The sequence below is a fragment of the Lipophrys pholis genome (genome assembly GCF_963383615.2).
Source record: "Lipophrys pholis genome assembly, chromosome: 14".
Classification (NCBI taxonomy): Eukaryota; Metazoa; Chordata; class Actinopteri; order Blenniiformes; family Blenniidae; genus Lipophrys; species Lipophrys pholis.
In genome coordinates, this window is record NC_137633.1 from 14,077,912 (window position 1) to 14,092,508 (window position 14,597).

General features: G+C 40.6%; 1 protein-coding gene across 1 annotated transcript; it reads left to right on the forward strand.

The window, feature by feature from the left end:
- The first annotated feature begins 2,397 nt into the window (after positions 1-2,397).
- Positions 2,398-13,965, forward strand: dpysl5a (dihydropyrimidinase like 5a). Its single transcript, XM_080479408.1, has 13 exons — positions 2,398-2,515; positions 5,044-5,314; positions 8,025-8,183; positions 8,425-8,604; positions 8,726-8,794; positions 8,957-9,001; positions 9,151-9,226; positions 9,385-9,541; positions 9,636-9,777; positions 9,903-10,045; positions 10,168-10,375; positions 10,948-11,116; positions 12,161-13,965. The coding sequence occupies exons 2-13, from the start codon at positions 5,054-5,056 to the stop codon at positions 12,244-12,246; spliced, it is 1,695 nt and encodes a 564-aa protein (XP_080335534.1). The 5' UTR covers positions 2,398-2,515; positions 5,044-5,053; the 3' UTR covers positions 12,247-13,965.
- Positions 13,966-14,597: the final 632 nt, after the last annotated feature.

Genomic DNA, 14,597 nt, shown 5'->3' on the forward strand with positions numbered 1-14,597 from the left:
CTGTTTTAAGTTCCTTGTAGTAACGGAAAATGACTATTATTTCACTCATATAAATATATTAACAAAGGCATTTTAACTTTGTACTTGAAAAAAAAACACAAAAAAAAATAAGGATAACAAATAATGAAAGGTTTTCCTATATTGTTTTAGACTAGAGATTGCTGTAGTTGGTGCTTATCTGTGGGAAAATTGTGTGAGAAAAAAAAAAAACGGTAATAACTTTTACTGTAGCATAATGTATGCTTAATACGCATCGCTTCTTAACCCTACATTCCATGCCGTAATATTCTCCATGTTCGCGTTTCAGTTTTGAATCGATGCTTCTTCTTTTTTTTTGTTCCTTTTTTTCTGTTTTTTGTTTTTAAATCAGAAAACAACATTTCATTCACTGTTTGAGGCAGGTCAATACTTCTATATTTGGTGATACTGTTGACACGCTGTGTGAATTTCCTTCTGTCATAACTGTTTTATGGCCTATATGCTTTTTCCTCAAGAACCAGTTCGTACAGCAAATGTAGCACTCATTCTCCACTTTGACCCTTGACCCCATACTTATGTTTAGTGTTCGAGAGAAGATAAAGGCTCCGTATGTACTTGTGCTGGAGAACACTTGAATAAATGTATTGTTTTTGTGCAAAAAAACAAAAACGGTTTGATTTCTGTTTGGCTGAAAACACCTCGGGCTGCATGGTACGCAATCGTAATGATGACTTTATTTATTAATAAGCACTTTTCAAAACCATGGTTACAAAGGGATTCACAAATAAATACAGAAACAGCAAAAAAAGTGAAGGAATCAGAAACTCACAGTTAGAGATTTCACAAATTAGTCTCAGGTGCATTTATTAATTTTTTGCCTGTAGAAATAAACCTCCAGACACACTCCTCATAGACAGGCATGGCCCAGAATCAAACCCACAACCTTCCCACCATGAGTGTCACTGCAACACACACACAGAATATCTCGATAAAACTGCAAAAGCAAATGCACTTAGATAAAAACACAGATTCAATTACAGCTAATCACTAATGTTAAGTGCATTTCAGATCCTGTTTTTTTTTTTTTTTTTTATATATATAGTTGTCCTTGCTGGAAGTACTCTGTGTGATTGTGTGACCTGCCTTTCACCCAGCTTGAACAACCTTCAGCTTCCAGCTCCACACAGATAAAAAGCCGGAGGATTAAACACACTTGGTCTTCGGTATTTAAATTATAACCTAATGAGTTTGAATATAAGCAAATCATGAGATTATCAGATTGAATATTGCTAAATCTTCATTATCATTTACCAAGTCTAACTAATAATAAACTTTCTATAGATGCAATATTTTTGCAGCCTGCAGAATATTATCCTTACAGTTTGCTTTTATACTGTATCTCCCGCACAGTTTGTTGAAGACCGTAAATCTGTCAAATGAACAGTACATTGGGTTCACTGTCGAGCCCTGTCATATTGGTACCACCCCTTTGTTTTGATAGTGGTACAGCCCCCTCGCATTGGGCACGCCCTAAGCGCAGAGTCATTGGCTGCTGAGGGGACCAAGCCTTCTGAGAGCGCCGCTGATTGGCGCGTGTTGACGTCGCACGGCCTGGATGCTGCGTGCTGCGTCAAGTTTACCAACAGGAAGGCACACTGTAACCGGAAAATGAACCGCTTACATACACAATATAAGACAAGGTATGTTTATTTCTATAGCAGCAATTCAGACACAAGATAATCCACAGTGCTTTACAAGGAAATGACAGGGAAACTAAGTGATTAATAAAGGTGCACAAAAAGTGAAAATGAAAGCTTTATTAAGATAAGATAAAGTCTGCAGGTTTTCAGGAAGTTTGTTCTCTTTCTTTTGCAATCTGTTAGTATCTACATAAAATAAGTTAGTACAGAGTCAAGATGCATTTCGGAAGGTTCTTTTAAAATCTTCAAACTGTTAATAACCTGTTGCATGTTTGGCCCAAATTCACAAATTCACATCATCATTTGCTCTGATATTTATTTACATGCTAACCTTAATGTTTACCTGTAGCGTTTATTAGATCAAACGGCTACTGCATTAAAAGTGCACAAATTTGTATCCCTGCTGGTAGTTTTCTCCTTCTTTCTGCAATTTTGTCTTTCATTGCGTATTTTGAAAGAGATTGTGGCATCCTGCATGACTGCAAATAGTCTTAGAATATGTTTTTTTTTTTTTTGCTGTAAGAAAATGTCTTGCAGAAAAGTCTTCTCTGGATGGAATCTCGTCTCTGCGTGCAGGGATTGTTTTTTTGCTTTTTTTCAAAACAAAATTTTATTATCATTTTATTGTGGAGGCCTGCAGCAGAAGTGGTATTTGCGTGTCTTTGCTGCCTTCACGGCGGTGATGCTGCACTGCTGGTCCCGAACCGGCCAGGAAGGTATCCATCTGGTGTGTGTCTCCTCGGGAAGTGCCATCCACGGATTGTGTTGCATTTAGTCAGAAAGTAACCGGAGAGACGAGCGGAGCAGCAGAAAGCGGCAGCGAGCCCACCGAGGAGGTAGGTGGTCCTCATGATGAGCACGTTAAAAAAAAAAAAAAAAAAAAGGCCGGCAGTCTGCAGGGAGATCCTGTCCTGGAGACTTTGCTTTCCATGCCCCCCTGGTTTACTACACGTCTGGGTGTCTGCCCTGCCCGCTGTGTCTGCCACCCTCACCTCATCCACACACACCCTGAGGTAGAAGACGGGCGCTCCTCTTTCTGCGGGCAGATTGATTGTGCGGCACTTTGCGCTCTAAGACGCACACCGGGTTTTTTTTGTTTTTTTTATTTTGTATTTATGTTATTATGGAGGGCGCACTGAGAGGTGGGAGGCGGTTTCTAGGTCGGTAATGAAGGCTGGCCAGCCGATCATGCCGGATGGAGACCGGTTTCTTTGTGTCAAGTCGCACAAGTAGAAGTGTCACCGTCTCAGTGCGTTTAGACATGATCAGCAGAATAACACCATCCACCACGAGAAACCAACACGATCCACTCTTCTTTACACATATGGTGATCTCGAGCTGGGGGGTCACACTGATTTGTTCATGGACAATTTTAAATAAACGTGACATTTGAGAAGCATTGCAGGACGGCCTGTTGCAGGAAAAGTGAAATTTGGAAAAAAAAAAAGAAGTATGATTGATCCGTAGTTCACACAGTGACTGTGGTATATAAAGCAGAATGATTGAGCAAGTCTTGAATCAGGCGATAACACGACCTCACCTGTTTAACACCAGCCATCCAGCCACAACCTGAATAAGAATGGTATCACAGCTACAGGCCCTGCTATGTAATCATAACTTTATCATGCCTGGAGCTGCAGCAGGCTTTAGTAAAATAATAATTTTAAAAAAAAAGAGACAACACAACAACCTAGTTTTAGATAAAAATGCATCTTTGTCCTATCAGTGGATTAACACTGAGGGGGGATCATGTTATCACACATCCATTAGATGTGGGTGTGTGAAGGAGTCCAGGCCATGCAGTAAAGTTGCCGCACCCTCATACGTACGCATTCTGCACGCACACGTGCACGCAAGCGCGCAGGGATGGACGCACACACACACACACACACACACACACACACACACACACACACACACACACACACACACACACACACACACACACACACACACTGTACAGTGGGTACAGATCGGGATGCTTTGTTACTGATGAATAGTTAATCATGGCCAGTAATCATATGCAGTTTATCTAAATGACTAATTCAGAAAAGATGGTTGTGGTAAAAACAAGAAATGTTTTTTGGTTTTTGTAGAGTTTGTGTTTAGGACAGAAAATAGAAAGAGAGTAACGTTTAGGAACATACAAAAAATAATCTCTATCCTAAACTACAAAGATGAGACTATGAGGGTTTTCAAATCTGTAATTATCTATTTTTGTTTGGGTTCATTTTGTCCCACGCCAATGTTTATAACTAATAATCTGGACAGGTATACGTTTCTGATTCCTGAATCCATAAATCCTACACGTCGTCCAGTTTAAAGGGCAAAAACAACTTTATTAAAACCCTAAAATTCCATTATTTAGCACAAAAGTATCACCGTGTCAGTTTAACCTGGGATGACAGTGTCAGTGCTGAATCCATTCAGCTCATATGTCACCTTGTTTGAATATAAATAGAATCAAAATTCCTTCTTTAATCATTACATAACAAGAAAATAATAATGTGTCTCCCTTTAAAATTAACACACAATAGCAACAGAATCACATACAGTACACAAAGCAATGTGTACATAAAACTGCAAAAACATATTTACTGATTCGCCGGTAAACATATTGTGTATAAATTCCTAACTAATGACATGGTATTTGAAACAATTAATCAATTACATTGTCCTGCTTATGTCAGCCTATTAAAGGGTTTGTGTCTATGAGTTGTGAGAACCTTACTTGCTTTATTTAAAAGAACTTAAGCACTAATGAAGTTAAAACTTGCAGTGAACCTAAAAAGGTCAAAGTAAAAACAGAAAGCGCAAATAAACCACTGATTTATTTATTTTTTTCGCCACTGTAATTGTCATCATTTACGTTCATTGTGCGATGAGCATCATTGTAAGTCATTCTATGCTCCTATAGTCCTTAAAAATAATAGCCTCATTGACCCTCGTCTGCCTGTTTTGTGACCCACAATTGGACTCGGCTTCTTTCTGTTTACCACTGCACCACCGTCCCCTGGACGTCAGCTCTCAGGCAGTGACTGACACAGCCTCCTCAGTCTCGTGGCTGATGTCAGTCAGAGTGTGACAGACGGGTCGCAGAGCAGCAACTTTTTTCCTCTCCTCTCAATTCCACTACACTTTTTCAAAATGAGGTACCCTTAATGTTCATTCTATTTTTCTTTTTTTTTTAGTGCGGATGCTGTTTGCTACGGCTTGTTGGTTGTTGTTTTTTTTTAAATTTGTGTTATTAGAACCGAAAACCTCTGGCTGGAACCTTTCCTGCAGTTTGTGCGGTAGAATAAGTCCGATCCCCACTCTTTACATCTACACTGATGATGCATTTGTTTTCCTCTTTTCCTTACAGAGCAATAGCAATGTCTTCCAGCTCAGCAAATGTGCGGATCCTGATAAAGGGTGGCAAAGTGGTGAACGATGACTGCACCCAGGAGGCCGACGTCTACATCGAGAACGGCATCATCCAGCAGGTGGGGAGGGAGCTGATGATCCCCGGTGGGGCCAAAGTGATCGACGCCTCGGGGAAACTGGTGCTTCCCGGAGGCATCGACACCAGCGTGCACTTGGAGGAGAGCTTCATGAACGCCACCACTGCGGATGACTTCTACAGCGGCACCAAGGTACGGTCTGGGTGGAAAGGCAAGGAAATGTGGAGTGATAGAGTCGACGCTAAAGCAAAATGAATGTAAAGCACCTCTTTTCATCAGAATGTGTCTAACAACACTAAATATTGCAGATCAACGTGGCTTTCAATGTCGTCTCCTCATTTTAGCACTGCCAGTGAATTCAAATTCAATTTTACCAACAAGATAAAAACCCGGCGAAGTTTTCCACTGATGTTATTTTTACCCAAGCTCTTACTGATTCCTCTTGCTTTTGGTTTTGATGCTTCTTTATGCTTACATGAAAGATGTCAGCTATTTTAAGCTCGTGCCGCCAAAACGTAATCCAGTAAGATGTCACAGTATGATCGTATTTCTTTTTCAATGAAACATATTAACAGTAAAACAGAGCTGTAAAGAGAAATGTAAAAAAGAAAATAGTATGTTGAATGATAATAAAAGTCTCCTAATTGAAAAATACTTTAGACGTTCATCTAACTGATGTATCTATGTAGGATATAATGTTCACTGTATGTTTAATAACAACCGACTGTATTGGTTTGAAAATAAGACTAATAAAGTAAGTACGATAAAGTAAAGTATTCCTATCATCGGGTTAAGCTCATATATCATGTAAAAGTTCCTGGTTTCACAAGATGACACTTAAATATCTAGTGGACAGCTTCTGTGATGGCAAATTGAAAATCTCAGAATTTTAGACAGGATGTGAATCTTATAAATGTTGCCTTTGGCACAAATTTAAATGGAGTAATACCAGTCAGATACTGTATCCCCAACATGATTCCAAAGAGGAACGTGTTCCTTTGCTAATCTTTAAAGTGAAATTAATGCAAACCAGACGCGCAGAAAATTGAAATATGACATCTGCTGAAAAGTAGGTCCTGAAAATGAAAAAAACAAAACAAAAAAAAAACGAGCGTAAAAATATATGAACGAAAAGCATTGAGAGATATTGTGCTGAAGTGTGGGGCAGACCAGCTTTAAGCGCAAGGAAGCATATTTTCTCAGCATGATTTGCCCTTTTGGATTTTTGAGAAGAAGTCATGATGGAAGAAGTAAGTGGAGGGCAAAGTATAATGTAATGTAAACAATAATGGGGATTACTTAAAGCTATAAAAGAGGACTTTGAGGAAATCTCTAAGTGTATCTGTTGACAGTTGCAAAATTAATTTCATTTTGAAATGTCAGATTTAAAGCATGTAACTACCACAAGCTGAATTATGATTTTTATTGCTCGCGATTCCATGCAGCTGTTAACAATACTCTTATAAAGTGCAACACAAGGAAGTCTGGCATTCCACCAAAAACCACTTGGTGTCAGACAAAGCATACACAGCATGTTTGGTGGGTCATGCTCTGTGTGTCTGGATTATTCTCTCACAATCAAAATCCCACTTTTCGACTGAATCATCTTTTTTAAACAGTCAGAGGTTTGAATGTTGACTTTCACCAACGCCTCTCAAGTGTGATTTGGCATTTTGTGCTCTGCTGGCGGGTAAAATGGAGTCATCTCTGGGTGTTAAGAGAAGCGGGATACCCCGCTCTGCTCCGGGGCACCACGGTGACTCATCACTGTAGCGTAGATAAGAGCTCGGAGGTGATGGATGCCGAGGCCGAGCAGGCTGGTAGACACTGGTGACAGACACTGTTCTCGGCTTTGCTCTCTCTCACTCTCTCTCTCGCTCACTCCCGGCCCCTCCCTCGCCTGCTGTCGTGCTCCAGAGTGAGTCTGGAGACAAATGCAGATCAGTATCTGTTGCCATGGAGACCGCTGGCTGCTGCAAAGACTGCCGCAAAGCCTTTTCACTCGCGGCATTGTGCTAAGAAACAATGGTCCCCACACTCACACACAACCCCCTCCCACACACACTCCTTCCCTCCGACGCACATTACTCCACTTTTTAGGGTCAGCTGACAGATGCTCAGTCGAGCATGCACTTATATACAAAACACGCAATGTCTTCACTTGTTGAGAGGAGGGGGGGGTTATTGAGATTTACTGGGATAAAAATGTCTCAATCTGCTTTTGGAAGGAAGTGCAGATGCTGTAAAAAAAATGTTTTTAATACCTTATGATTACACCGTGAGGAGCAGTACGGCCTGTGTTTCAACTAGCGAAGCATTTAGATTTCCCTGAACAGTCGTTGGAAGATAAACATTAAAGGTAAATTAAGGCAGAAGCCGATCAGTACAGTGCAGTTCTTTCAGCGGCTATTTATGGCATTATAAGTATTTATTTTCTGTTTTATTGCCAGTTAATATCTACAGTTAATGTTCATTTTAGTCGATCTCAAGGGTTCCAATCTTAAATGTTAACAAATTGAGCTATAAGTGAAAAGAATGAAGATTTATGTAAGTGTTCCAAACAGCTCGCCCCATTCTTATCATAAAGTAAAGTAAAGTAAAGGCTTTGGATTTTTCTGCACTAAATACCTAACTGCTAAGACTCTGACATAACCTAAAAAGATCTGTAAGAGAATGTGTGTACTATAGTGACTCACTGCTGCCTCCTAATGCACAAAAGTGGCATTACTTAAATTTCACATACAGTACCTCATTTCATTCAACCTCTACTTATTCTACCCTCAAAAGTCTCATTGCAAAATATTATGACTGACTAATTCAACATTGGTTTAGTTTTTTTTTTTTTTAAATAATTAGATCCTACATTTAGGTAACTTAAGAGCTCATGCTTGGCTGTTTTCAGGCTGCGCTAGCTGGCGGTACGACGATGGTGATCGCACATGTGCTGCCGGAGAAGAACGAGTCGTTACTGGAAGCCTACGAGAAGTGCCGCAGCTCGGCGGACTCCAAAGCGTGCTGCGACTACGCTCTGCACGTCGGGGTCACTTGGTGGGGACCCCAGGTACTGCTGCTGTGTTTGTAATCTAATGTGTTCGATGTGTTTTCATCTGAATCCGCAGTTTATGTGATGCCCAGTGTGCCTGATAGTAAGATTATAAATGTACGTTTTGGCTTTCTTAGCTTTTGTCTACATGAATCAACTACATAATTAATACGAATTCATTCATTTAAAGACCTTTTTTTTTTTTAAAGTGGGAATGCTTTACAGACCGAAGTGATGCTTGAGCGTTCTTCTCCAACAGGTCCGAGCTGAGATGGAGAAGCTGGTGAGAGAGCAAGGAGTGAATTCCTTTCAGATGTCCATGGCTTATAAGGACATGTTCATGCTGAGGGACGGCGAGCTCTTCCAGGCTCTGCAGCACTGTAAGGACATCGGAGCTGTTGCGAGGGTCCACGCTGAGAACGGGGAACTGGTGGCCGAGGTGAGGAGTCACTCAGTCTTTTGTTCATACGGCACTTTAACGCAACGAATGTAACTCAAGAGTGTTTCACGAGTGAACGACCACACACGCGTACACAAATAAATATCTTGCCTCTTCTCAGGGTGCAAGAGAAGCCTTGGACCTCGGCATCAGTGGCCCAGAAGGGATTGAAATCAGCCGGCCTGAAGAGGTCAGTATAATCCTGTTTTTGAACAGTGATCTCAAATAAAATAATTTTTATGTATACCCACACTCACGTGTATAAATATTATGACTATGTGTAAGTAAATCCAGTGTAACTCTTAGCACCCCTGCAAACACTAGGGTTTCTCACTGTTGTTTCTATCGACAGCTGGAAGCAGAAGCGACCCACAGGGCAATTACCATCGCCAACAGGGTGAGTAAGACAAGAAAACAGAAAGAAATTAGGAATTACAGTGTGTATATGTGATTTTACTTTGGAATTAACTTAAAGCTGCTATCATGAATTTAAAGAGGCTGAAACCGATCCTAAACCTTTTCTGTGTGTGTGTTCTTTTTTTTTAGGCTCGCTGTCCAATATATCTCGTCAATGTGTCCAGTATGTCCGCAGGAGATGTAGTGGCTACGTCCAAAATGCAAGGTGAGGCCGCACACTGGTGTGGTGGTTAGCAGAAGACGGTTGAATCATGTTTGTCTTATTCTCCTCTTTTTATCTTGCTTCCTCTCTCTGCTACAGCAATATTTACGCGTCATATCTAATCTAATAATGTGTGTCCACAATGCGTTTTCTGACCCCAGGTAAGGTGGTCCATGGAGAAACGACCATAGCCCACGCCATTCTGACCGGTATGCAGTACTACCATCAGGACTGGGTCCATGCCGCTGCCCATGTAACTGTTCCTCCTCTCCGCCTGGACCCCAATACCCCCAACGTCCTAATGAGCCTGCTGGGGAAGTGAGGATCAGCCTATAATAATTATTCATTAAATGTCATGTAATTTTTCCCATCGATATGTTACAAAAATATGACCCCCTCTATTCCGCTGCAGTGACACTCTGAATGTGGTGGGGTCCGATCACCGTCCGTTCACCATCAAACAGAAAGCGATGGGCAAAGATGACTTCACTAAGATCCCACATGGGCTTCCTGGCATTCAGGATCGTATGAGTGTCATCTGGCAGAAGGGAGTGGTGTGTGAAGCTCCTTTGTTCCCAAGTGGTTGCTCGGAAAATTCCACAACGATGACATCTGATTGACGACATCTTGTGGTGTATTTGTGATTTCTAACATGTTGTTTGTCTGTTTTAATTCACAGGTTGGAGGCAAAATGGATGAAAACCGCTTTGTTGCTGTCACAAGCTCAAACGCAGCCAAGATCTACAACCTCTATCCCAGGAAAGGCAGGATCATCCCGGGAGCAGACGCTGATGTGGTGGTCTGGGACCCCGAGGGATCCAAGTATGAAACTCAATCCCTCCATTCATCGACCAGCATGTCTGACTCCAGCTTTTATTTCGACTCTCTGAGGCATTTTATCTTCTTAAACTTCATGGTCTTTGTCTTTTGAACTCGACCTGTAGGACCATTTCGGTGGATAACCAGTTCCAAGGAGGCGATATAAACCTGTACGAGGGCCTGCGTTGTCGTGGCGTCCCCCTGGTTACAATCAGCCGTGGGCGTCTGGTGTATGAAAACGGCATGTTCACCTGTGCCGAGGGCTCTGGAAAGTTCTGCCCACTGCGGACTTTCCCCGATTACCTCTACAAGAAGATGGTTCAGAGGGAAAAGGTACCCGACCGCGCTCAGTTACAACTCAAACTACATGTAATTACTCATATTGATGCAAACCTATTTATGATGAGACAAAGAACTTATGAATTTGCATAAATGACACACTAAATGCACCAAATGAGGATATTCTGGTTTGATTTTAGTCATTTTTTTTAGATATAATGTTCTGCGACCACTGCCTGTTTTATAATCAGCTTTGTTTCTTAGCTTTTTGAAAGTGATTATATTTCTGCTCTGATTGTGATTTAATGTTGTATTTAATGTTAAGAAAGTTCTAGTACCATACATCCTGGAAATCAGATTAACTGTACCGAGAAGATCAAAAACTCTGCTTTTACCTCCAAAGCATCAGAATGACCACCCATGCCTACCACTGCCCACCCCCTAGGAATAAGACAGACGTGTAATAATAACCCTCTAAATTCTAATATTCAAGCTTCTTTTTGTGATCTTATCTTATCTTACTGTACATTTTATGGAAAAAACTAAAAAAAACCCTGCTAGTTTTCCTCATCATCTTTGACCTGCTTTGTAATGCAACCTTTTGTTGAATCTTTGTTCTGAACCAGTCCCAGGCGATGAAGGCGGTGGAGCGGGAGCCCTACACAGGAGACGTTGTCGCCGTTGCAAATTCAGGAAAGAGAGACTTTGGAGCTTCGGATCTGGACACCCCGACGCGCCCCTGCACCCGGCACGGGGGCGTGAGGGACCTTCATGAGTCCAGTTTCAGCCTGTCTGGTGAGGAAGATTCGGATATATTCGGTAACTCTTACTCATCACATGCAGCCTGTGAAAGGGGATATTTCTGAGCCAGAAACACTGGATGCCGGCACCGCTGCTGCCGGCCTGGTGAGGGCGCTGTAGGTAAAGCAACAAACAGAGCATCTTGTTGGTGCGGCAGACCATTCAAATTTTAGGATTTTACTTATTTGCTTAAGAATCTTTGTGACATATAAGCACATTTATAGAAATATTTCACACTTTCACACAAAGGATAGACTTTCTTCTTCACACCTCTTGAATCTACAGTTACCTTTTAAATACTGACAGAAAATGTGGGTAGAGGACATTGACTTAACCAAAGAACAAACTTAATATTGAGGCTCAAATCATAAAGTATTTTGGGATTTCAGTGACACAATTGGAACATTTATCAGCTACTATACATCTATAAATCAAATTTGTGCACAGGATGCATGAAATACAACTTGTTACTCTTGTTTTAAGGTGACTGCTTTGCTGTTGCAGTGTTTATTATTTTTACCTGTTGGCATATCTTGACTCTCTTTCACTGTGTTAAGAAATTACAATTTCAATCAGTATTTTACATCGGAACTCTCAGAAATAGTTCTTGAGTGTTACAGAGCAAAAATAGTGACTTGTTCACCATGTCATTGCTTTATTATTAGGTTGTATTCTGATTTGGCAGAACTGATTAGAAGTTATGACTTGGTCTCCAGGGTAGTTTTTTTTATAAACCTCCTTGGACTAAATACCCACTTGATGATATTAATTGTCTCTTCTTCGATAAAAGCTACATTGTGGGTGTTTAGATCAGCTTACAAGCTTGTAGCCACATATCATGGTTTGTACGTTTAAAGGAATGTAGAGAATTATAGTATCAGCTTATGGTATTTAAGCTGCATTTCTTAAGTCTGCCTCAACCTAACCTTAGATAACACTGCTGGAAAACATGGTTTCGCTGCACAGAAGGACCTCGAGGAAAATTGTAGGTCCTTGTGTTTTTGCATACCCGTGATCTCGATCCCCGCTCTGCTCCAGGTGCTCAGATCGATGACAACATTCCCAAAAGATCCTCGGCCAGGATCCTCGCCCCCCCAGGAGGGAGATCCAGCGGGATCTGGTAACCAATCACACGCTGAAGAGGAGGAACGACGCCTGAGGAAAAAAATGTATGACCAAGCACCAAGAATTGTTTTTCCGTTGTGAAATCTTAGCATAAGTGTGGAATAATGGAGTCATGTTTTCATTTGGTACTCAGCGCAATTATTTAGAACTGTAAGATGTTAAACTGTATGACAATGCCATTATAATAATAATAATAATAATGTTGGAAGATGGCCGGGAACATGTTTGCTAAGTGGTTTTATGTACCAAATTTCAGTCAACTGTTAACCAAATATAAGCAGCAGATAAAAAGATTAGTTGTCATTGAGTTTCATTGGTTTATTGGATCATGTTAAGGGAAAACTGTTCTATCTTACTAATAGTTTTAGGATAAAGGAAGTCAGTCGTGGTTTTTATGATGCGATTGTGTTACCTCACTGTAAAATACGATTTTGCACTTGTATCATGTACTATTTAGATGCCTTTTTACATAATTTAATGTCACAAACGTCACAAAAATGTCTTTTTACCGCGAGCCATTGTGAATGAAATGTAATAAGTTATTACACGGACGTCAGCGTGACAGTAACACGTCGGCGCTTGACAAATTGCTCTGATCAATTGAAAGATATTGTAATTCAAGCTTACCTTTTTAATGGGTTTATTTTTTTATATTGCAATATTTGTGTTGTTTTCCTTTTTGATGCTACTGTGTTAGAAATAACTCCTAATGTGTGAGTGTCTTTGTTCGGTCTTTTCTGTCAGATTAGCACTTCAGATCATGTTTACAGCCTTATAGCAGAATAGACTTCTGTATCCACCACTCCACCAAATGTGAATGAATCTATGCTGTGAGCAATGTGCATGGTAGCATAGCAAGTACAAGTGTAACAAGCACTGTCATTGGTCATGTTATGCAGCATCGTCGTCATGTTCCATCTCCACAAGGGAGCAAAGAGTCTCACCCAAACTGCCTTTTTTTTTCACACACGAGAACACCGACACTCTCCAACACAGGTGTCCGCACTGCAGACGGTGACATGCCGAGTGCTGTCATACGTTTCAAAGTTGGCACTTTCGACACCTTCGGTCTGTTCTAATGTGAAACGGCAGGGTGCAAATGTCCCTCTGGACTGACACTTCCAATGTAGCATACCACTGTGAAGCGCGTAGAGAAAAAGGTGAAGTGATCCTTGATAGAGTCGAGGTTTAACAGCACAGAGGTTAGTCAGTTAATGCCAAGTCTACAGAGGATCAAATGCCTTCTCATGCCACCGGATGTTTGTATGTTTGCTTAGCAAAAAAATAAAAAGGAAAGAAAAAAAATAAATAAATCTAGCACTGATACTTTTTCAAGTTCTCTACTTCTGTGTTTGTATTGTAATTATTTTAGTTGCTAATTTTAACTTGTAAATTATTGTTTTCAGCAAGCTCATCTTTTTATCAAAACCGCAACATGAACAGGGATGCACACAAAATTTTGCTAATTTTTAGACCCAGTTATTGTCAAAGAAAGACTTTACCTTCATCTTTGCTTGTTTGTTTTTTTTATTTGTTTTTTTTGGACAGACTTAAACTCTTTTCTTAGGGCGCTCCAGTTAATCTTGTTTTGTAATCCCCCTCCCAAATGTACACTGGTGCTGAACAATGTGTCGTTACACACATAGAATTCTGTTACTTCTTGCGTCCTTCAGCTCTTTATCACATGATTTGAGTGCAAATAAACCACAATGAAATCAAATTGTGTGTCTTGATTGCAGAGAAATCGCACAAAGCATCTCACAAATGTCATGAAAGAGAATTCAGTGTTCATTAAGATTATATTACATATATCTGCAAGATGTTTCAGTTTAAAGATGAATAATTTCCCTCCTATAGCTCTGAATGTTATTGTTGGAACATAATCGAACGATAGACTCGTGAATATCTGATGTGTTCATCAAAATCATAAAAGAAACACTACTGTATTGTTTTCCACCCGTAACCGATTTATCATGTCTAACATGTCAAAAGAGCCTGAGTCCAGATTGGATACTATTCTGTTTATACAGGGAGTATTAGTGAAATAATTAATTTCACATCAGAAAAATATTCTCTCATTTGAGTCCAGACTGGGTTTTGGGTTCTTTATTTGTCAAGTATGCATGTACTACCTGTGCATGCTTCAACAGTGCAAAAGCAATAACTTGAGGTCAATTGGTGATCATAAATCACTGTGATTGGCTCTAGAATCCTGCCGCCCTGAGTTGGAAAAAATCACATGGGAGATGGATAGATGGTGCAACTTTATTATAGCCAAACATTACCCCCCCCCCCCCCCCCCCCCCCCCCCCAAAATAAACCCCTGCAGCACCATAAATCAAGCCAGCAA